The sequence below is a fragment of the Sinocyclocheilus anshuiensis genome, unplaced genomic scaffold (genome assembly GCF_001515605.1).
Source record: "Sinocyclocheilus anshuiensis isolate Anshui unplaced genomic scaffold, SAMN03320099.WGS_v1.1 scaffold2863, whole genome shotgun sequence".
Lineage (NCBI taxonomy): Eukaryota > Metazoa > Chordata > Actinopteri > Cypriniformes > Cyprinidae > Sinocyclocheilus > Sinocyclocheilus anshuiensis.
This window is the reverse complement of record NW_015548331.1, coordinates 14,861-39,301: the sequence shown is the minus strand read 5'-3', so window position 1 is coordinate 39,301 and position 24,441 is coordinate 14,861. Positions and strand designations below refer to the sequence as shown.

The 24,441-nt window shown below is 36.0% G+C and overlaps 1 protein-coding gene across 1 annotated transcript in view; it reads right to left on the bottom strand.

Moving 5' to 3' along the window:
* Positions 1–24,441, bottom strand: part of LOC107656501 (teneurin-3-like) — a gene marked incomplete at its 5' end in the record, with an annotated part of 64,550 nt that overhangs the window by 37,065 nt on the left and 3,044 nt on the right. The window contains 13 exons of the mRNA XM_016444385.1: positions 1–268; positions 1,145–1,406; positions 4,137–4,256; positions 5,728–5,935; positions 6,071–6,217; positions 7,049–7,069; positions 7,440–7,466; positions 10,035–10,220; positions 15,561–15,761; positions 19,616–19,810; positions 20,208–20,309; positions 22,764–22,971; positions 23,801–24,015. Coding sequence (XP_016299871.1) covers positions 1–268; positions 1,145–1,406; positions 4,137–4,256; positions 5,728–5,935; positions 6,071–6,217; positions 7,049–7,069; positions 7,440–7,466; positions 10,035–10,220; positions 15,561–15,761; positions 19,616–19,810; positions 20,208–20,309; positions 22,764–22,971; positions 23,801–24,015 — 2,160 coding nt within the window. The remainder of the gene's footprint in view (positions 269–1,144; positions 1,407–4,136; positions 4,257–5,727; positions 5,936–6,070; positions 6,218–7,048; positions 7,070–7,439; positions 7,467–10,034; positions 10,221–15,560; positions 15,762–19,615; positions 19,811–20,207; positions 20,310–22,763; positions 22,972–23,800; positions 24,016–24,441) is intronic.

The following is a 24,441-nucleotide window of genomic DNA, read 5'->3' as shown; positions in this document are numbered from 1 at the left end:
CTACAGCCTCTGCGAGTCCATAGACTCTCTGGCTGTACGCATCTGTCTTGTCCCAGATAAAGCTGTAAGAGAGCCGGGGTGAAGCTGGGAACTGCTTCTGAAACATTCTGCCCTCCACAGCCACCATGAGGTGGACCCGAGCCAAGCCGAAGGGCACACTGGACTGGGTCAAGATGACCTTCAGAACAGGTTTGTAGGCTGAAGCACGTGAGCTCAAGTAAATCAAGTCTAAATCACTCCCAGGAATGGCCGTGCGCTCATGAAGAACCTGTGATTAAAAATGTGCACAAGAGTGGAAGTTAATTGCCTGTAGTGTAAATTTCCTTGTAGCTTATTATCATTTTTATTAAAATTCTCAGGTATTTAAAACAAAACGCACTGCTTCGTAATTCATTAAACACTATGAATTCATTATTCTATTACTCTGGAGTGGATGTATACTACCAGTCAAACGTTTGGTGTAAGTAAGATTTTTTTGGAATGTATTTATACTTTTATTCAGCAAGGTTGAGTTTTTAGTATAACTGTATTTTAGATCAAATAAAGGCAGCCTTGGTGAGCATAAGAGACTTATTTTAGAAATATTAAAAAATCTTGCTGACCCTAAACCTTTGAATGGTAGTGTATGGCAACCCTGATGTCAAGAGTTTGAAAAAAAAAAATGAAGATACTTTATACACATTCAGGCTGAGGCTTTTTAAAGCGTTAAAAAAACAAAAAAACAATGCAATTTTCAAGCAGCATCATGCTAACATCTTCAGAATGACAGTCATATGAAGTAATAAATAATGTACCACAAAAAATATCTACTTTAATTATGTCTGATCCCTGCTGACTTCCACTTATAGTCTAAAAGTGATTTATGTTACAAGTGTAAAATGTGACACAGGAACATGATATAGTACGCCACTGTCATCATTAATTCAGAAGCCATATCTGCGTGGTGGTCTTTTAAGAATATCTGGTTTTCCTCACCGTACAGTATGTTCTTTAAGTAAAAATCACCTGGTTCTCTTATATATTGTAGTGTCATTAAATCATACAGCTCAGATGAGCTTGAGGCACATAGTCAAATTTATTTTGATTTTAAGGGAAAATGAAGCGAGACTCATTTTACTCCCAGATGTGATGCGGTACGACTCACCTGTGTCTCAGGAATGATGGGGCTGGCCTCGGGGCTGGAGCGGTAGAAGGTGGAGAGTGGTGACGCTGTGATTCGGGGCGAGGGTCTGTCAAAGCCACTAAATTCACAGGTTGGCGTGTCTCTTTCTTCTTTTCTCATCACCAGTGTGTCCATCACATGGAAAACTCTCCATGACAACCACACCGTGCGATACACAGCGGAGTATGGAGCACGCACGAAACGCAATGTCAGTGCTGTGCCTCCGTTCACCAATAAATCAAACCTGCAGGTGGATAAAAACACAGTCTTCAGAACAGCGCTCATGCATGCTTGACAAATAAACTGGACTCTCGTGAGAAAGTACTATGGTGGTACCATGATACAGTGAAGTCATTAAAAATAATATTAATAATATGGTATTGCTACAGTTCATGTCCAGAAATATTGTATTCCCATGGTTCATGTCATTATCATTATTAACCATGTTAATATAAGACATTGTAATTTTTTATGTGGCATGCCTGGGAATGTATAAAATGAAAAAAAAAAATTCAGCTTTGTCATAGAAATAAATTACATTTTAAAATACATAACATAAACATTAACATTTAAATTGTAATAATATTTCACAACATTACTATTTTGCTGTATTTGTTCGATCAAATACAGAACGTAGCCTTGGTGAGTAAACGAGACTCATTTCAAAAACATTAAAACATTTCCAAACTTTTGAACAGTAGTGTATATTTACATAATAATTTGCTATTTTTATGAAAGATATAGTTTGTGCCAGAATCTCTCATTGTTTTTGTCGGGGAAGAGGGCATATGAAGGCTAAGCGTGATAAAAAGCGTCATCATTTCCTGTTATCAAACTCATAAGCACATGGGTCCTCTCCAGATTGCATGGTTTGTTAGCCTCATCAAAGCACTTAGTTATTGATGTCTTCCACGTTTCATATCTTCCTCTAAAAATGTATCTGTTTCATATATCCAATGAAAATAACAGCTAAATAACATGGCAGACTTCACTGTCTTTTATCAGTAGTTCGCTGGCACACTTAAGATGTTCTATTAGTTGATGAGAGTAGGGGTAGAGATGTGATGTAACTTTCTTACGTTTGAGGGATTTGGATGAGAGATCTGGAGGTAGCAGTTAGAGCAGGACCTATTTTAATTAGCATGGTATAGCGAGGAGGTAGGCGCAAATTTGGAAATGAAGGGGCGTCTCTTTGAAGTCGTGCTTTATATGAGCTGCTGACTCCCCTGCCCGGAAGGGGAGAGATGAACGGTGCGGTGACTTTACACACATACACACAAACATACACATCCATGCAGTGCCACTGCCTTGAAATTCTCCCTAACCGCTCCTGTCCCTTTTTACAATCATGGCATGGCTGGGCCACTGTTCCAGACCATCGGCCTTTAAAGCTGTTTCTTTGCTTCTTTTTCCCCTTGGACACGTTTGCTAACCAAAAGCAGACACCAGCACTGAACAAGCATGATTATCTGAAGCCCGTTCCCCTGTGTGCAGGTTTTTAGGAGGGATCTGGATATAACGGATAATCCCCAACATCAGCCTTCCTTCTTTAGAGATAAAGATCCATCCCTTGAGTATTTTTTTCTTTCATTAAACTCTACTGAAGAGAAAATTAAGTTTTTAATGCATTACGGTCATACCTCAGTTAAAGGCATATGGTCGCCACACATACACATGCAAACTCCCACACATGTGACCCTTGAGTAGATGCCTCACATTAACTGCTGATCTGAGTGATTCTTGATAATGATGGATAATGACTAAAGGGATTATTCTAAAGGTACAAGAAGGTCAGATAGCCCCAGAATCAGCTCAGAACTGAAAGTCAGACTGCTTTAATGTTGTATAACTAGATTTAAAATGGGGCTTGAAAGGTAACATTTTCATCTTTTTACTGTATGTGTGTGGAGATCTGATTTTTGCACTGCTTTATGGGTTTAAATCAGTCTTATGTCCTTCACTGACTTCATTTAATTGGTCAGAATAGTTAATAAATTACCATCTGATTCATGTAAATCATTATTTGTCAGACTCAAAATTACTGCTGGTTTAATGTGTTATTATTATATATGTGTGAGTGTGTGTGTGTGTGTATGTGTGTGTGTGTGTGTAGCCAAATTTTTTTTTTGTATAAATGTCAATTAAAATATGTATATTGTATTCAATTTTATTAAATTAATAAAAATAATTATGAATTATAAATGTTTAAAATTATTAATGTTTAAACTATATAAATAAATTTAAATTCTAAATACATTTAATTTATATAATCAATTTAAATTATACATTATGTAAATATTACGTATTATACAGTGGTGTGAAAAAGTGTTGGCCCCCTTCCTGATTAACCACAGTTTTAACAGGGGGGCAAACACTTCTTCACACAGGGCCATGTAGTTTTGGATTTTGTTTTCCCTTAATAATAAAAACCTTCCTTTAAAAACTGCATGTTGTGTTCACTTGTGTTATCTTTTACTAATATTTAAATTTGTTTGATGATCTGAAACATTAAAGTATGACAAACATGCAAAAAAATAAGAAATCAGGAAGGGGGCCAACACTTTTTCACACCACTGTATATAAAAAAGTTTTGTACATTTATTATCATTTCAATAATTTGTATACCTATAAGTATAATTTGTGGAGATTTTGTGTATTATGCAAAAAACAATCTATGCAAATGTGATCTGTAAATTGAAATTTTGGGGTCATGAAAGGATCATAAAAGGACATTTATAGGTCAAGTTGTAATGTGTTGCCTTTGAGTGACACTGACATGGGCTTGAGAATGCGCCTGTTTGTGTTGATTTGACTTGACTCCCACTCACTGTGGGAAGCAGTGAGATGTAAATAGGAATTTGCATAAAACTATGCAAAATGGTTTCTCACTGACTATCTTAAGGATAGGTATTAGCATAATTATGTGTTTACGTATGTGCTCGTCTGTGTCCGAGTAAAACATATTTGTACGTACATGCCATCCTGTCTGGTGATGGTATAACCCTGCTGGGGGTAATGCAGAAGGGACACATTCACCCCAATCAGTGGAGTGCCGTCACTAGTCACCACCTGTCCTCGCACTACGGACACCAAGCTGTTAAATAAACACAAACACACGTTCAAAAACACGTGAATATGGCTCTGAATGAAAATAAAGGTTTTTAAGATCAGCAGGCTATTTGTTAAAAAATAAAACAATAAGCAGCATTAAATTTGATATTTTATATATAAAACCTAATATGTATATGTATGTATTATATATATGCACCTAACCTTCCTCTGTCGTTCTGTTTTGATCATATTTACAGACATAATTACAGCACAAATTATTTTACCAAGCACCATTTAGTGGCTGACCTGCAATCTCGCATTTTTAGTCTAATTGTGTGATAATTTCTCACTGTGCGAACAAAAGAAACCTCAGGGCAGATGGGCGGGATGAGAAGTTTCCTCATCAAGGCATAATCAAAAGCTTCATCAGCCAAATATCAAGAGATTCTAACAAGTTTTTCTTGACTGGTCCTATTCTTAGGCAGTGAAGACAAGCAGCAATGTTCATATTGTTAACTTTGCCCAAAAACCCCAAAGGGCTAAGAACATATTCGCTCAAGATTCCAAAATTGAAGAGGTGCAAAGGTGAGAAGCTCAATTTTTTCACTGGAAAAAGTAATCATTTCCTAAAGTACATGGTATATTAGCTTTTGCTACAAATCATACCAACGGTGGATAGCTTTTCTATCTGCAATATGAAAGCAACAGAAATTAGATAGGACAACATGGAGGCTTCAAAAAGGGAAATTGAAGTTCTGAATTCCAATCAAAAAGTAAAACCCTATTGTTTTTTCTGTATGAGTGTGGGAGGCTTGCTCTATCTTCTCATGCCGTTAGATCTATGACTGTTACAATATGATCTACTGTATGAAACGTTACAAAAATCACTTTAAGATTGTGGGAAATTTTGTGCAACACATCAAACGGCATCACAATTACTTGCATAGCCAGAAGGACTTTCTATGCATATGCATTTTAATATGTTATGCCACTGATAAATAAAACATGAAATAGAGGCATTATCGGGATAATAAGCCATGTGTCTCAGCGAGAAGCTTAGAATTATATATATATACATATATATATTAAATAACTTTTTTTGATGATGATTTTTAAATAACGTTAATTTCCGAAAGCAGCTAAACTAGCAATTTTATGACATCATAAAATATGTTTTAACATTATTAAAAAGTCATAAAAATACAGCTTCTAAAACAACTATAAAATGCAGCTTTCTAAGCTAGATTGGAAGTATTAAAGGGATAGTCCACTCACAAATGGCAATTCTGAGATGCATGTTTTTTTTTTTCCTACAATAAAAGTCAATGGGGTCTAAAACAACATTGGGGTCAAATGACAAAAAAAAGAGAGAAATTTTCTTTTGTGGTAATATCCATTTTCGGGTGAAGTATCCCTTCCAGCCATATTTTTTAGTTCACTGTAGTATAGGTCCCAATACTCTTCCTAAATCCAAACCTAGTTGATTGTTCTTCAGCAGTTTAAGATCTCCTAACCTGCTGTTGAATGTGTTTTCCTCTGGTAGGGTATGTGTGCCCCCTGGAGCTACCAGAAAGCTGACGCGCTGATAGAAGCCCTGAGCATCTGGAGCAGGTGAGCTGAGGTATTGCATTGCGCTGGGATCTGGAGCCCCACGGCAATATGTCTGACCCTGACAGGTGCTGTGAATGCAACAGTCTGGGTCCATACAGTCCACCAAGCCATCTAAAACAACAGCAAGGAACTTTTGACTACATAATCAGTGCTTTTAAAGTCATGTAGTCATTTATTAGTACAGAAGGGGGAGCACCATCCTATTAAAACAAATATTTACTCCCCAACTTCTTGTCATTTTCTCACCTCCCTCGTTGTCCTTGCCATCAGAGCAAAGGGTTTCCATGGCGACATCACACCCCACCCCTCTCCATCCCGACTGGCAGAGGCAGTGCCATCCGTTATGGTCCAGAATGCACCTGCCGTTGTTGTTACACAGCCCTGGACAGCTATCTACCGGGACAAATTGCTCAGTTATACATACTGACCAATCAGCAGCCAAGGATGTGTCAAAGGGGAGAAGAACTCACCATACAGAACTGCATAAACATACAGGGGAAAACACGGTGAATGTGTTTTAGTCAGTCAAATGTTTGGAACTTTGGACTCAGGGACAGCTGTAATTTCACATGAAACAACTGGACAAAATATGTGCTTTAGTATTGTAGAAAATGAAAAAAAGGATTTGTATTACTTATTATTTTCTGTTTCCATTTCTAGGAGAATAGATTAATAAATTCAGCTAAATACCAGCTAGGCAAAATGATTAGCAAAAAAAACAACATAAAATAAAATATTTATGAGGTATCTGAGCAGCTTATAAAGTTAAAAGAACGTTCTTATACTATCAAATTACACATCTAGTAGTGTCCATGTGAATTAACAGCATGCTGAGCTGAACAGCACAAGTGCAGGGAGAGTTTATCAGACAGTATACTGAAGTGCTCCATCATATCCTTTGTCACAGAATGTGTGAAGTCAAAGGAAATTACAGAGGAAATGCTACATTAAGGAGCTTAGCAGCTGCTAAATATTACATTAAGAGACAGTGAGATGTACAACAATGGGGATTTGGGTAATGTGAATGTGTATATGTGCATGGACTGACTGATGATTTTGTGTGTGTTTTTGTATGCCTACAGTTACACTCTATAAAACAGGAAACCTGAAACCGAACACATGTGGGGACACATTAATACACGGTACATAGACATAATGAAAGTCATGCTTGAGAGACAGAGGGGTCAGAGCCACATGCTCTCTTCAGGGCAGCATGACCTTTACCTCTATATCCTATCCAGTCTGCTATCATGAAGAGACATTCAGGGAAAAGAATTAAACATGGGGTGTTATACTGCGGTATGCAGTGATTTAGTGTCATTTCTATAGACAGCCCAGGCAGCCTCTGCTGGTTACACACACCTATTATGCTGCGGCTTACCCTCTCCTCAGTAAATATGACATTTCATGATATTTGCATTATAATGCTGAGGAGCTCGATTAGAGGAAGGTGAATCTGTGAATCTGCTTTTCGATTTCATAAACATTTGCATTCAATGAAAATATCACTGAAGAGAAATTTAACAAAACAATAATTGAAAAAGATATACATTTTTATAATTATTCCGGACAACACACAGAAAGCAAACATGGTTGATGAAAGAAAGCACTGTACCTTTTATTTTGCTGTCCAAAAAGTGAGCTAGAGTGAAAAAAGAAAGAATGAAAGAAGTCATTCAGATACAAAATCAAAATTTTTGTGCAAATGCAAACTATGCAATAAACAGCAGCGGATTTAGTGATTTGGGGGCCCCAGGCAAAATACAGGAATGGGGCCCTATACAATTTCACACATCTACAACCTTGAGGTTTCTTTCACTGTTGCTTGCTGCTGCACGACCGTGTCCCATAGTTGTGTCCAATCTTTTCGATTTTTCATGTACATGTTATAAATAAAGGATTTCTTTAATGTTGTAAATCCCTTGTTCACATTTAAACAGGTTATAATACTATTAGTATTAGAGTAGGTTGGACACTACGTGGTGCGTTGGGGTAATTTTCACTATGCAATTGTCTACACAACGCAAGGCTGTCTAATTCTAAACGTTAAAATATAATTTTTATTTATTTTAATTGCACATTTAAATTAAACTGAAGGACATTATAAATGTACATGCTTAAGGATTATTTCAACCAAACATGAAGTGTGCCTGTGTGGAAAGTGACTGTGCATGGTCCTTCTTGGGTCTTTCACAAAAACGAGTGAGCGCCATTTAGAAAAATTAAAATAGGCACTATATAATATGCACTGTTGCTTAGTATTAAAATTATAGCTTCAGATGCATGATATTTGTAGGGCTGTATGAAATCCGTTTTATTTTTCCCAAATTAGCCTAAGTTTTATTTTTTCCTAAATCTTTTTTTCCGTTTAAATTTTTCTGGATTCAGTTTTTTTTTTCCGTTTAAAATTTTCTGGGTGATTATATTCAATTTTAACAAAAAATTTTTGTTTTTCGTTTTAATTTTCTGGATGATTATATTACATTTTAACAAAAAACATGTATAATTAATTAAAATCATGAAACTTGTTTAATTTAACAGCAATTTAGGCCTATTAAAAGTTTAACAAAAATTACATTCTTAGGGCCCAAATTCTGCGCTTTCCATTTACATTTTTCTGTATTCCATTTTAATGGTTTAATCAAAAACATATCTAATTAATTTAATTCATAAAAACAACTTAATTTATTAATTTGTATACAATAATAGAGCCCTATGGAATTTTAATTTTAATTACTTATTTGTTTTGAAATTCTGTGTTGTGTATTTTCATTTTTCTGGTAATCAAATGAAGCCAAAAACATTAATCTATCTTTTATTCCAAATGAAAATTAAACAAACCCTTTAATTTTTGTACATTCAAAATGCTACACAACAGAAGTTTACTGTGTAACGAGCAATGTCACGGAATTCGTCCGATATTGAATGAATAAATCAAATGCTACTACAGACGACAACCACGAGCGTTGCGCGTGCTTCAATAGCAAACGAAACGCGGGTCTGCGCCATTCATTCCGCGTTACACAGTAAATTCCGTTTTTATGAATAGATTCCGGGATTCCGTCCCCATTTTCTACATCGCCCTACTTTTGCGAAGAAGCACGTTCAACGCGGACGCACAGACGGTTGTCGTGCTAATGAACACCACAGCAACCACTTGTGCGTCCGCACTGAACGTGCATCTCGCATATAAAAAGCATTTTAGGGGGCCCTTGGCTTTTGGGGGCCCAAGGCGGTCGCCTACCTTTGCCTAATGGTTAAGTCCGCCTCTGGCAATAAATATACCTATTCCGCCAACTGGCAACCTGAGAGTTCTCATAAGTCATATTTGAATATGCTACAGTATACTGATGTGCTGACATTGTGTTTGATTTTAAAATTACTCTCAAGTATTGCATGAATCATTTGACAAGTTTCAATATGCAGGGCTCCTGCAATCCAAACAATACATTTCCATGACCTTTCCAGTCATTTCTGTTTACTGGAAGGATGCTTTCAAAATCAAATTAATTTTTCAGATTTGTGAAGTAGTAGTTAAAAATATATGTGACTAAAAATAATTATTTGTTTACAAATGGTTCACTTTGACTTGTGAGCTTTTGCTCTACACACTTTCTAACCAAGAGCAACATTTAGCTTATGAAATATTTTAGTGCAAATTAAATAAATAAATAATAATAATAATTCATACTACCATTTAAAAGTTTGAGGTGGGTAAGATTTTTTAATGTTTTTGAAAAATGTCTCTTATGCTCACCAAGACTGCATTTACTGGATCAAAAATACAGTAAAACAGTACTATTGTGAATATTAATAGAATTTAAAAAAGATGTTTTCTATTTTAATATATTTTAAAATGTAATTTATTCCTGTGATGGCAAAGCATTGAACATTGCTCTTCAATATTTTTGTGGAAACCATAATATGTATTTAAACAGACTCTTTGATGAATGAAAAGATCCTTGCTGAATAAAAGTTTATTTATTAAAAAAAAAAAAAAATCTTACTGTCCCCAAATTTTTGAACGGTACTGTATATTCAGAATAAAAATCTGGACTTTTCCATTTTATTCATTTTCATTACTGTTTACTGACCTGTAAAACACAATTTTATTTGTGATATTTATTTGTTTTTACTGTGGGAACACTAAATAAGATACCTTTTAAAGATAGTATAATACAATACAAGGTTCACAACAGGGTGAACTCACCGATATTGCAGTTTTCTCCCGTCCAACCTTGGTGACACTCACACTTCCCCTTTCGACACACACCGTGCTCCCCACAGTGTGCCTGACACTCCTCCTGTTCACACCCTGCCCCTGACCAGCCGTCCGCACACCGACACACACCTCCAACACACACGCCGTGAGGACTGCAATCCGTTGCACACATTTCTGAAACAAACAGCATTGTGTTTAAGTCATGAAATACAAGCGTACAGGAATACAAGTCATATAAATGCAGTTTAGAAAACAACTATAGAAACAAAGCATATTTTGTATAAAGTCACATGGCTTGCATTAATGTAATAATATATGCCATTCAAATAATCATTATGGATGTACATATTCAAATACTTGTACATTAGATTTTAATTTTATTTAATGCATTTTAATGTGGGATAGACAATGAATCATTTAGCCAAATTGTAGCTTCCAAAAAAGGGTAGTTCACCCAAAAATTTAAATTCTGTCATCATTTACTCACCCTCAACCTATATGAGTTTCTTTCTTCTGTTGAACATGTAAGAATATATTTTGAAGAACATTTGTAACTCAGCAATTGCTGGTAGCCATTGACTTGCATAATGTTTTTCCCATACTATAGAAGTCAGTGGTTACCGGCAACTGTTTGTTTGCCAAAAACCTTCAAAATATATTATTTTACGTTCAACAGAAGAAAGAAATTCATACAGGTTTGGAACAACTTGAGGGTGATAAATGATGACAGAATTTTCTGGGTGAACTATCCGTTTAATTTGAGCTTTAGTTGAATTTAACTTAATGTTCTATTTTTGTTTAACATATTTCTGTCATGACAACTCTCGGAGGGATTGGCATGGTAATGTACATGACAGTGTTAATGTATTTGGTCTTGGCGGAATAGATCTGCTACACTGCTGCTGCGGCAGAGCAAGTACCGAGACTTGCTACTGCCAATACATCCACAACATGCTGCTGTGAGCATGTAAGAAATATTGCTGCTGCAAATATAACATACATGAAATAACCCCATATAGCATACATGAACACATGAATCATGAAGCAGATCTATACAGGTGGAGCTGGGGAAGGTGGAGGGTTTCTATGATGTCATTAGGTCAGATTGAGTTAGACCTATCAGACTGCGCCATCTAGAGTTTCATGCCAGAACTCTGTATTTATTTATTTCCACAAAAATTTATTTGAGATCAATAATTTGTGGACCCATGCAGTACTTTTGCTGATCCCATGTTGAAGACCCCTGATCTACATGTTGTCTCATCTGCTTTGGCAAAACATCATTTCATCTCCTTTACAACAGCACCATGCTGAATTATAACTGCTATGACTGAACGCATCTTTGGCACTCTAATTCTCACTGCTGGATTGTATTTGAATGTTGGGGAACAAAATTGGCAGTAATCCTTTGATAGTTTTGTGCTAAAGCCAATGCACAACGGCTCTGAACTTGTCATCCTGCAAGCTGCGACTGCTAACATTTCTGGAGCTCTCCAGAGCATCCATCAACAAATACATTCACACACACACATTCACACAAGACTTAGTGTCTTGTGCGTATTTTCAAGGACAAACGTCTCTTTTACAGAATCACACTGTGTTTGTGATTCTATGTTTATCATAACGTGCCATGCCTTTAAAAATAAATGTTATATTTATATATTATTCGCTCTATTTTGTCTAGGAGGAAATGTAGCCAAAAAGACTCTCAAAAAGTTATTTGGTTTGAAGGTTAAAGTTCAAGGCAACATGAGAGTTTTTTTTTTTTTCATTTGAATGTAATAATATGGCTACATGCCAAAGCCAGTTTTGGAGGGTATATTTAATAGATAATTACTTCCATAAGGCATAACCATATTCTGCAAGTGTCAGCAAACTTTGTGCACTCTCTATTCTAGAGAGACATCTCAAATTAGGAAGACTTGGGTCCATAGATGGTGCTACAGCAACTTCATTACTGAGTTTATATTATACATTCAATTTACCGTCACCTTAAAATTTCCCAGTGGGCTATAAACTATTAATCTAAATGAATTAACATGCACACTGTAGAATTACATCTGCATGTCTGTTTCCAGTCCAACACCGATCTGCATGTATTAAAACAACCTACCGGTCAAGACAGGATTGTAAGATTGCATCTCTATGCGTCAGACAGTGCAAGGCATTTAAATTTTCAGTATGTATTTTCTGCATAAATTCATATAAATCAGGCATTGTCTGCATTGAGCTAGAGATTCAGATATAAAAGCATTAAGGCTAGAGATCCGGTTTTCAGACATGCTGCAACCAGACAGCAATGTGTAGGACCATCTAAATGTGTCTGATGACAGATAATGAGAGAAGCTTAGACTTGGATTGCCCCCACCCACCTTCATTTCAACTAATCATTATCTTCTCATGTCGATACAGTAAAGTGAAGTAATTATGGGCAATAGCTTGAAATATCAAGATTTCTTCACCTCCATTTCAAATGCGTTAACATTTTCAGTATGTATGTTAACTCAATTCAGATATTGTCTGTCTTGAATTAGAGATCAAGCTATTGGAAGAGATTTGGGTTCAAGGCTGAAACCAGGCAGCACTGTGCATCTAAACACGCCTGATGCTATATAACAAGGTCAACTTAGACCTGGCTTGGCCCCATCCACCTTCATTTCAACTAATCATTATGTTCTTAGAACTATCACCTCAATGACTCCTAAAAACCCACTGAATAACACCACCAGGGGCAATTTTTAAAAGGCCATGCTGTAGCCAATTTATCATCGCAGAGAAATTACACCTGTGACTTTTTCAAAGTTCTCCACCACTGCCCAAGGCAACCTTTCAGGCAAGTACAGAATCGGTCTTCCATTAAGATATTTCTTTGTCAAGCAACTTTTAGAGTGGTAAGAAAGTCAAATAATGACAAACAAATAACAGATAAAACCTAAGATTGAGTGAAAGCCTCTCTGATGTTTGTACAGGGGAGCCCTTTTGCTGTCCCTCTCAAGAGTTTTTTCTTCAGTCACAAGACCTTGGAGGGCCTGATTAGGTCGTGCTGGCTCTCTGGAATTTTAAATTGCTCTAAAAAGGTGAAGGGTTGGTTGATTCATTAAACCTTTTTTTTTCAACTGCCTTCTTTTTCCACACCAGTCGATGTAATCAATTTTTCATTAGCGGCAAGGTGTTTATCTGTTTTTAGCACTTCCAGGTTCCAGCGGGAGGTGGGTCGATCCACGCCACACACCCGTTAATTAAAGTTTATTTAATTGAGTTGGAACAGTGAAGGTAATGAAAAGACAAAACCCCAACTGTGCAAGCAAGTGGACTCCCATTGCTCCCATGGCCAGAGCTAGAAGTGGGTCGACGCTAAGCTCACAAACACCCAGATGAAAGTAATGGCTTAGTGGCTTAACTACATCTTAAACAAATATTTTATATTCAGTAGAAGCTAAAAGTTTAAATAGAACATTTCTGTATAGCAGTATTGTTATATTTCATTGCTAATGAAAATCCTACTTAAAATTCAACTGTTATGTAAGGTCTCTGTCTTGTGAAACAGACCCCCATAAGCTGTGAATTCACCACGTGAATCATGAAACAGAAATATTACAGAAGGATCTAAAGATCTCCCCCCTATCAGCCATCATGAGGTCTAAACTAATCACCCCAGCACATGACTCCAATGCTCTGGGTCGACTTCCTGTCAGTCTTGTCTCATCTACTCAGAGGAGTTATAACAAATCTTACATCTGCTGAAATAGGTGCTGAACTGGTGAATTGAGTTAAGCAGTAAAGATAAGAAAACCTCTGCTTTGTGATTCTCTCAGGTTGAATTTAAAACCACTCGTGGAAAACGAGTTAGAACTTTGGGAACTTCATACAAACTCCGTAACTTTCATTCTTCAGAACTGTATGTGTGTGTGTGTGTGTGTATGTGTGTGTTTTAGCTTAGTTTAATGTAATCTAGAATAGCCAATAAATTCTTGTTTCATTTATAAAGAATCATTGTCTTGTGTTGTAATTTTAAAGTTGAACCTTGCCAAGATCTTGTTACCTTGCTCAAAATTAATAAGATTACCATTTTGTTTATGTGTCGTTGGCCACGAAGTAATATGAACAGAATCGTTAATATACACGGACGTTAACGTCTCGCGGGACGAGTAGTTGATAAAGTGTAAACTATCAAATTTGAAATCAGTTCTAATCAGGTTGACTTCGCATTTTCAGATTCGAGTCCTCTCAAAACCTGAATTAATTAATAATAATTAATTCCCTAAGAAAAGTAATCTGACATTACAGTTATTACATAGAAGCCTTACAAAATTACTACAATTTGTACAGGAATATAAAAGTAAATATATATACACTACCATTTAAAAGTTTGGGTCAGTATTTTCATTTTATTTTATTTATTAATTTAGAAAGAAATTAATACTTTTATTCAGCAACAATATATTATATTGGTCAAATCTGACAGTAAAGACATTGACAATTGACAAAAGATTTCTATTTCAAATAAGTACTGATCTTTTGAACTTTCTATTGATCAAAGAATATTCAAGAAAAAAAAAGATCACAGTTTCCACAAAAGTATTAAGCAACATTAAGAATAATGCAAAATGTTTCTTAAGCACCAAATCAGCATATTAGAATGATTTCAGAATGATCATGTGATATTGTGATATTGATATTATATAAGACTGGAGTAATGGCTGCTGAAAATCCAGTTTTGACATCACAGGAATAAATTACATTTTAAAATATATTAAAATAAAACAGCTATTTTAAATTGCAACATTACGTCACATTATCACTGTTTTGATCAAATAAAAGCACCCTTGGTGAGCATAAAACATTAAAAAATCTCCAAACATTTGAACAGTAGCATAAGTGTTAATCTAACTTTAGATCACATATGAACAGCAGATTTTTTTTTCTTTCATACTGTAACAGAGCACATAAAATTTAATCTGGGGTGATATCTGTTTTACTATAACACTTTTTTGATAACTGCAGCAGCACATTTATTGTTTTTCTTTCACATTTACATTTCACAAATTCCCTTACTACAAAACCACAGGCACTTATGATGGCATAATTCCCACAACATTCTCAGAAGAAACAGCCTGACAGCTACATTTATTTTTCTTTTCACCAATTACTTACAGGCATCACAAGGGGAATGTAAGTTATAGCTACTTCTGTAAGATTAGCGTGTAGTATGTGCGTCATGGCCACAGGAAATGCTGACGTGATCGAAAGGTTACTCGCAACAGGCTAATCAAAGTAGAAACATAAACATTAGTATACCTAACAGCACACAGTGTGGGCAGCATGTCGGAGCACAGAACATGTCCTATAGTAATGATTCAATTACCTACAGTGGGGTGCAAAAGTCAGAGACCACACAGAAAATTTCAAAATCTAATATAAACCTGGGAAAAAAAAGTCTTGAGGTTTTCTAATAGCCTTCCAATGCCAAATCAAACCATATACTGTACCACATAATCAGTGAATCAGTAGTACCTGTAGAGCAGTCAGGACCAGTCCAGTTGACATCACAGATGCAGGAGTTGGTCTCACTCTGGAATGTACCGTGGCCAGTGCAGTGTTCTGGACACATAGAGAGCTGTGTCTCACAGTTCGATCCGGTCCAGCCTGAGGTACAGTGGCACTGACCATGGAGACAGGAGCCATGGCCTGAACAGGATGAGTCCACACAGTCCACTGTGGAAAACAACAGTATTTTCAGACCATTTTCTTAGAATTACCTTCACATTTTTTAAACGACTTTTAACCAATCATTTAAAAACTAACAATGTTTTCATGTGAAATGTTTTGCTTGAAAAAATCTATACTTCTTCAAAAATACAGTACCATTCAAACGTTTGAAGTTGGTAATTTAGTAATATTTTTAAAATAATTTGTTCACCAAGGCTGCATTTATTTGATAAAAATACATTCAAAAGTAGTATTATTATTAGGGCTGTCATTTTAGGGATTAAATTTAATGAATTAGTTACAAAAAATAACGCGATTAAAATATTTTAACGCATTTAACGCACTGGCCCCACCCCAGATCTGTATGTCATCTTACATTTCATACAGTTTACTGTTGAGTTGACAAAGACTGTGCAGGGGAAAAACTCACTGCGTGATGTAGCCTATAAAATGCAGTTATATGCCCTTAAAATTTAAGATATTGGGGCAAAAATGCCCCTGTATGTATGTTTTTGTCTCATATTTATACAATATATGATAAGCGTTATAACACAAGCAGTGAGGGCAGTATCAAATGAGTGCTGTTTTTGTCCAGAATAGCACGAATGCAAATGTGAGAAGTTAATATCAAGTTATATTTTAGATAGGCTATAATGTTGTCTGTTTTGTTCAATTTTGCCAAAGAAAATGTTACCTATAAAGCCACAGCAGGACCGAGCAACACAGTGGTGATTCGTTTCTGAATTAATCTGCGTTTTGAATGAATCGGGTGAACCAATGATTCAATGGCCCATTCATAAAGTAAGCCATTTACTCAATTTTTGAATAAATCAGCAGTTTGAACCAATCGAATGATTAAATGACTCATTACTTACTCATAAAGACATTTACCGCCACCTGCTGGCAGTTTCAGTTTCTTATTTAGAGTATAATTTCATTAAAAATAAATAAATAAATAAAGTGATAGTTCATGGAACATAAAAGAAAATAATGAATGTTGGTAACCAGAACAAAAAGAAGAATGTTGGTAAACAAGCTGATTTGGTTATTTGATGATTTGGTATATTTGGTAAATACTGAGGTATTTCTCAAATTATCTTCTTTTATGTTTCATAGTTTATGTTAGGCCCTTGTAGGCTAAACATTTATGTTTAATACATTTTATGTTGAATCAAATAAAACATTTCTTTCTAAAGCGACTTGTTTTGTAATAGCTACTTGATATTTTTCTCATTTAACACAATAATGGCTTTAAATTATGTTTTGGGAGTATTTTCACAGCCACATTTAATTTGTGATTAATTGGATTAATCGCCACATCTTGTAATTAATTAGATTCAAATTTTTAATTGACTGAAAGCCCTAATTATTATTAAAACAGTAATACTGCCAAATATTATGACAATTTAAAACAACTGTTTTCTATTTATATATTATGTAATAGGATTTTAAGGATTTGATCACTTTAATGCATCCTTTCTGAATAAAATAATTAATTTCTTTCTAACTGACCCAAAAATTTGTATTGATAGTGTATATTTTACTTAAGATATTTTAATGTAATGCATTTCAAAATGTGGCTTTGGTGTTCAAATACTTTTTTTTCAGGCCACTGTGTCATCAATACATATGCCTTTTTAACAGTTTTTTCTTTTTCCTCAAACAATCCTTCTGATAATGATATCACACCTTACCATTTTCAAAAAGAAAAGTGTATATTCTTTCTTACAAGACTCCACTCCAGACCATCTTACTGTATAAAGATTCAATGATGCTTAGATATGCCATTTCAGCTTCCTGCTGTTGTTCAAGAAAGCACTCTTGAATTTGAGGTATTACCATCATGGAATATAGAACACCATGAGGGAACAATGTCTGCACCATGGGATATGTCCGATCCAGTAAATTGGCTTTTATATTCATGCCATGCAGTTCTATGATCATGTAGCGCAAACTCTGGACCAAATGATGCACATGAGAAGGAAACGCATGCCATGACAAATCCATCACCATGTTTTGCAGCAACAGACAATGTGGGTTTAAGGTATCATTTTTTTCTTTCCCAAAATGTAAACCCATGCAGGTATCAGAAACAAGTTTATAGATGATTTCTCTGATTCATGAGTTTTTTTTTTTTTCCTCAAGGCTCCAGATTTTGTGCACTGGCCATAAATTACTGCCATAGGAAGCATGATGAACTGTTCTTGTTGAGACTGGGACAGAGGTACTAATTTAATTCTGCGCTACCTCTTGGTGTTGCAGTTTTGGGGAATTTGACAGCTATCTTGTCGGTGCATCACTGTAGGTGTCAAATTGCAAACACTGTTGCTTGAGTCTGAAAATTTGGTCATCATTTACTCAAAGTCATTTCAAATAATTTTGAACACAAAAGATGACATTTTCCAGAATTGTTAGAACTGTTTTTGTCAATTTAATGAAAGTTCTATCATGACAACTCTGAAGATTTTAGCATGGTAATGGATATGACAATGTAAATGTATTTGGTCTTGGTGGAATAGATCTGCTACACTGCTGCTGCTGTTGGTTATTGCTGTTGTTGTAGATTATTGCTGCTACTGCTGCAAAGCAAGTACAGGAACTTGCTACTGCCAGTACATACCTGATACGATGATGTGAGTATTTAAGACATACTGCTGCTACACAAATAGAATATATAATAACCTGCAGCAGATCTATACAGGTGGAGCTGGGGAAGGTGGAGGGTTTCAGAGGAACTCTGAAAAGTGCACTGCGAACTGCTCTACTGAATGCTAACCAGCCATTTAACTGTAAAGCAGCAAGCTTATTGGCTGCATATGCAAAATGAACCAGTCAGCGTGTGCCAAGTAGTTTAACGCTGTGAATATCATCAGTTTGCTTCAAGGACCCATCAGCCTGGGCAATCTAGAGTTTCATGACAGAACATGGCATTTAGTGGGGTCTAAAACAACATTAGACCACACTGACTTTCGTTGCATGGAGAGAAAAACTTTCATTGCATGGACAGAAACACATTTTTCAAAATATCTTCTATGTTCCACAGACGAAAGAAAGTCATAAAGGTTTGGAATGACTTTAGGGTGAGTAAATGATGACAGACTTTTAATTTTTGGGTGAACTCTTTAATCTCTGTTAAAGTCAACAGTTCATATAAAAGCCTCAAGCTGTTTTGAAAAACACATATCAAGAGGCTAACAAAGTGCAATTGTCAGACCTCTTTGTAGGTTTTAATTGGCAATCAACTTAATGTGACCACTGCCGCCACATTATTAATTGTAATTTGGTTATTTCTAAAGTCAAGAATTTTGTGTTGTTTTGTGCAACTATATAGAAAACTGTAGCACAAGAAAATGTATTTGCATTTGCTTTTTAAACAATCTATTGATAGCAAGTCTACCTTTTCAGGCAACTCACTAGGTCTTTCCCTCTCTTCTCGACCTCAGGGTGAGTTACTCATTCAGTTCAATGACCATTATAACATTGTTCAAATGACCTGGACATAGACATCTAAAGAGTTAATACCCAAGCCTATTGAATGTGGATCAATAGACTCAATTGGTTTTACCCAGAGAGAACAGGAGGAATATAAAAAATCAAAAGACAGGAAAAATTTTGTGTGCATGCAAGGGCTATTTTCTTGGCTGTCAGCCTTATCTGAATCCCTTATGTGGAATCCATTTCAGTCAGTGGATGCTGCTAAATGGTGTGGCTAATTTATCACAGCAAAAACCAGTCTTTAAGTCAGAACACTCATCCATGTAATTAGCTGCTCAGTGGTGTTGAAAAAGTGCTCTCCTCCACTACAATGAGGTACATGTGTTTTTTTCTCTTCACATAGCTGCTGAAAACTGTCCAGTTACCTTGGTCACAGTTGTCACCTTTGAAGCCAGGGTTACATATGCAGGATCCTGTAACACACAAGCCACGACCGCCACACTGGGCGTCCATACATTGACCACTGGGCACGTCACACTCAATTCCTTTCCATCCACTGTAACACTGACAGCGCCCGCCGTTGTACTGGCCATTTCCGCTGCACAGCACTGGACATGCCGCTAAAAGAAGGAAAGAAAATAAAGCTAGAAGGATAAAGGTAGAGCACAGATGGGAGAATCTCACCAAACATGTACAGGATGTTTTACTTTCAAATTGTTGTGCAATTTCCATTTGTTTCAATGATGATTCTCATTAGATTCTCATTACTGTAATACAGTAATAAAAGTCATCCTTCCAGACTGTTATTTCCAGACAAGGCCTACAACCTAAATACAGTACCAGAATCTTACTGACTTAAATCTTAATTAATTTTAATTTTACGTTTTATTTTCTATTGTAATTCTTATAGATAGATAGATGGATGGATGGATGGATGGATGGATGGAGAGGTTCTTCACAGGTTTTGTGAGATTCATCCTGATAGCGAAAACTATATCATTAGAAGACACCACACACCTCTCGAGCAATATGGCCCAAGGAATCCTGGGAAGCAATTACATGTGCCTGAGACACATTCTCCATTGCCATAGCAATTGTGTGGGCATTCCATCACCGACTCTGCACAAAGAAGGCCAGATAATAAAATTACATTTTATCTGTGGCGCATTAACTGCATTTTTACACTGCTTCATATTTGTGTGTCTTTAAATCAAGAATTATAAGGAGTCTTTATGGAAGTTGCCTAATACTGAATTCCCACTTAATAAATAAATGTATAAATAATTCAAAAAGCAAGTACTTTCCTTTTTGCTGTAAATAAAAACAGATCCTCCTCATGACCGCATAACATAAAAAAAAATATATATATTTAAAGATAAAAACAAACAGCTCAGCAGCTCAAGGCTTAGAGATTTAGTCTTTTGGCCTCCATATTCCCTGGCCTGACAGAAGGAGATAGTGGCAGAATCAAACTCATTGATTAGGCAACATCTCAGGGCATGCTTCTGCACGCCTCATTATCACTGCTGCGCTATCTCAGGCACTTGGGTGCAAGACAGAAATTTAAAAGGCCATCTGAAAGCACCTATAAAAGCTTGTTACAACAGCCCAATTGCTCTGTCGAGCGTCACATTACACAATGTTGGGTATGAAATTAAATTTTCAGCTTTGATGCATAAGCAGGAAACACAAAATAACCAGCCACTCTCTGTGGTCAGGGCCGCATTAAGACCTTACAGGGCCCCGGGGCTATGACTTACTGCAGGGCCCCCTATTACAAATATAATATATATTTTGATATAATATATATTTTTATCCTATCAAAATTATACTCCTAATTTGGATAGGATACAAATCCTATTTAAAGCAATATATACATTTTGATGCATTGAAATTTTATAATTCAATATTTAAAAAAATTAAATAAATAAAAATAAAAAAATACTAGCCTAAGTAAAAACAAGCTTATACTTAAGACAAGTAAACGGACACAAATTACAAAAAATAGACCTACTTGAAACACTTAAAGCACTGAATAAGAAATTATATTGTATAAAATAATTGACCAAATAAACTGAATAGTCTTCATTGTATAAATTCAATATACATTCATTCTTATTTATTTTACAAAAGTGATTCGGTCAAGGACAGTGAGTGATTTTCTTTCAAATGTTTGATTAACATTATTGACATAAATTTTAACAGCAGCTAAATAAACTCTTCATATATTTGGAACAATACTGGTAACCCAACAGTTGCTGGGCCCCCATGACTTCAATAGTATGAAAAACAAAATACACTACTGGAGTCAATGGGGACCAGAAACTTTCTAGTTACGAACATTCTTCAAAAGATATTCTTTTATGTTGAGGAGAACAAAGAAATTCATAAAGGTTTAGAACAATTTAAGGCTGAGTAAATGATGACAGTATTTCCATTTTTGGGTGAACTGTCCCTTTAAAATCTCGTCATATTAGGATCTCATATAGCCTACTACTACACATGCTTTATATTTAACTATTAACGTTTGTTTAAGACACAAATGACTGTGTTGACAAGGAGACATTTTGACACATAACATGAACGTTTAAGCACAAGGAACGAAAAATAACTAAAGTTTAGACTGGCGCTGTACGAGCAGATGCTGAAACCGCAATGCGCGCATTTGCCAAAATGAATTCTGCCCCACTGCTTAATGTCCCTGAAAAGTTACATTTGTTTTTAAACCACAATGCTTAAAATGCGTTTAAATGAAAAGCTTAACCTACATCATGCCACGCAAAACGATTGATAGGCTGTATTTCTACCAGTTTATCTCTCAACCTATAAGCGAATACTTTGTTCAAACACAAAAAGCAATATACATCCATCAAGTTGTTTACTTGTTAATCAAACTAACCTAAAATCTGTGGGGACGATGACGCTGTGATTTTATCTGCTCCATGTGCCCGGTCCACTTGCTATTTCACAACTACTCCATCATCAGCTTTAGTAAAATAACCTGATAGCTAGGAATTTTACTGGCTAGGCCTACCTAACTCATGTTTTCCCCACTCTCCTCATTTTTTTTTTAGAATAGCCCCTCTCTCACTTTCTTTTAGAATAGTTTACATTTTTACTTATCGAAGATTGTTCTTTGCATGACCATTTCCAGATTATGCCAGAAAGAAGTGAAAAGAGGTGAATGCGTACATTGCAGCGATCACCTGATTGATACGTGGTGCACGGGTCGTTCAAAAGTAAAAATATAGAATAAATGCATTTGATTGGTAAACCAAATTCAAACGTTACGTTTTAATCTCTAAAGGTAATAATGCATGGCATATATGGAAAAGCTCCACTAAATAATAGCGCTAATATGTGAGGGGCGGGGCTTTGGCAATCGGCGTTACAGATGACCAGTCAAAATACCCCACAGCCAATCACGGGCCCCCTCCTTGTCCGGGCCCCGGGGCTTCAGCCCCGCCTAGCCCAATGGTTAATGCGGCCCTGTCTGTGGTGCACAAACAAAAACAAATGTGTATGCACTCAATCACATTACGTTACATGGTTGTATTACATGTGCTAGCTCACCTAGTACTATGGTGCTGTATGAGACAGGCTCTACGGTGCGGCCATCATTGTAAAAGGCCAGGTGCCACACACTGGTATGCAGGTACTGAATAAAGCCTGCCTGCTGAACGCTGACCGGATTCTCCAGTCGGTCCCTGAGCTCTGGATCCAACTGAACACGCTCTCGTGAGATGAGCCTACTGCCATCTAGAAGCTCCACAAAGTCGTACTGAAACAAACACAATTACATTAACCACTATTATTAAGCTGTTGTCAAATGTGTTACAACAAAGTAAAAGGTAAATTTAATATCCAGACACCATGACATTTAGTCTGCCATTACCCTGTCTGATCCAAAAATATCATCCCAAGAAATCTTTTAAAATGCAAAGAAAAAAAGTATATTTGTCATTCATTTGGCATCACAGAGTGTGTTATTCACAAGAACTTCCCATACTTCAAGCAGAACATTAAAATAAATAGATAAACCTATTCACTGAAGACTAAAGTTTCTCCAATTGATTTCCTACTGGTCAGCTACCAAAAGCAATAAGAAGACACATGGCAAATTGGAAGCAGCACTCAATAAGCTTGCTTGAGTTTATTGTGATGGCTTTGGGGACACATTGATTGAACATCTACAATAAGTTGGACAGTTTTCCTCAGCACTTACGAAAGATGCTGCTTTTATTGACAGCTGTGAGTGTTAAACACCCAGCCAATCACTAAGACAGAGAGATGTCTTTCTGTTGGAGCAGTTTGTTTTGTTTTGTTATGATTAAAGTAGGATTTGTTCTTTCTGGTGATTAACGTTGAACGTCTGATTCCCTCAACTGTTTTTATATTGAATAGCTTCTGTCAACAGGATTATCGGATACTTGACAGACAACAGTTTTATCTGTGGTTTAATAAACGCCAAATAATGAAGCTAATTCATTCATTCTGGAAGATTAAAGAAGTTAATTGACCTTCTTTTTAAATAACTTAATAATTAACTAATTTAGCCACTTGTGACTTATTTGAGACAATTCAACAAGAAGACTTTGATACTGTATTACCTGGGTGTGTGAGGGTGGAAGTCCCCTCCTCCCATAGACTCCAATCAGGGCATTTTTCTGAATGGAAATATTAAACTTGAGAAAGTGGGGTTGTTCAATGAGAAGTCTGGACCTCCAGAAAACTCCTGGTGGAATGGCATGTGCTACCTGCTGACCCAACTCCACCTGCCCAGTGTCCAACGTGGAGTTATACTGCAGCATCACTCCTACCCTTCCTGTGAGCAGACACATATTAAAACAATATTGACTAAATAAGTATCTCATACAGCATATTATACCATATTTGGATTAGTTACATAAATACGTCTATTCAACAAGGACACGTTATGTTTTTTGTTTTTTGTATTGTTGCCTTTGTGATTAATATAACACTGAATCCACAAGCCCAGAAAACTGTCACATTGTATTGTTATAATATTTGATATTTATTCACAGTTCACTTATCAGACTTAAATGTGCAGTTAGATATTAAGTAAGGTTCTTTATTGTTGGGCAATCATGAATATTTCACTTTTATTTATTATTTGTTTGTAACGCGGCAGCAAGATTAATTTTTAATGAGCCAAAAAGAATGCACGTCACACCTCTGTTTATCAATTTGCACTGGCTACCAATAGCTGCTCACATAAAATTCAAGGCAT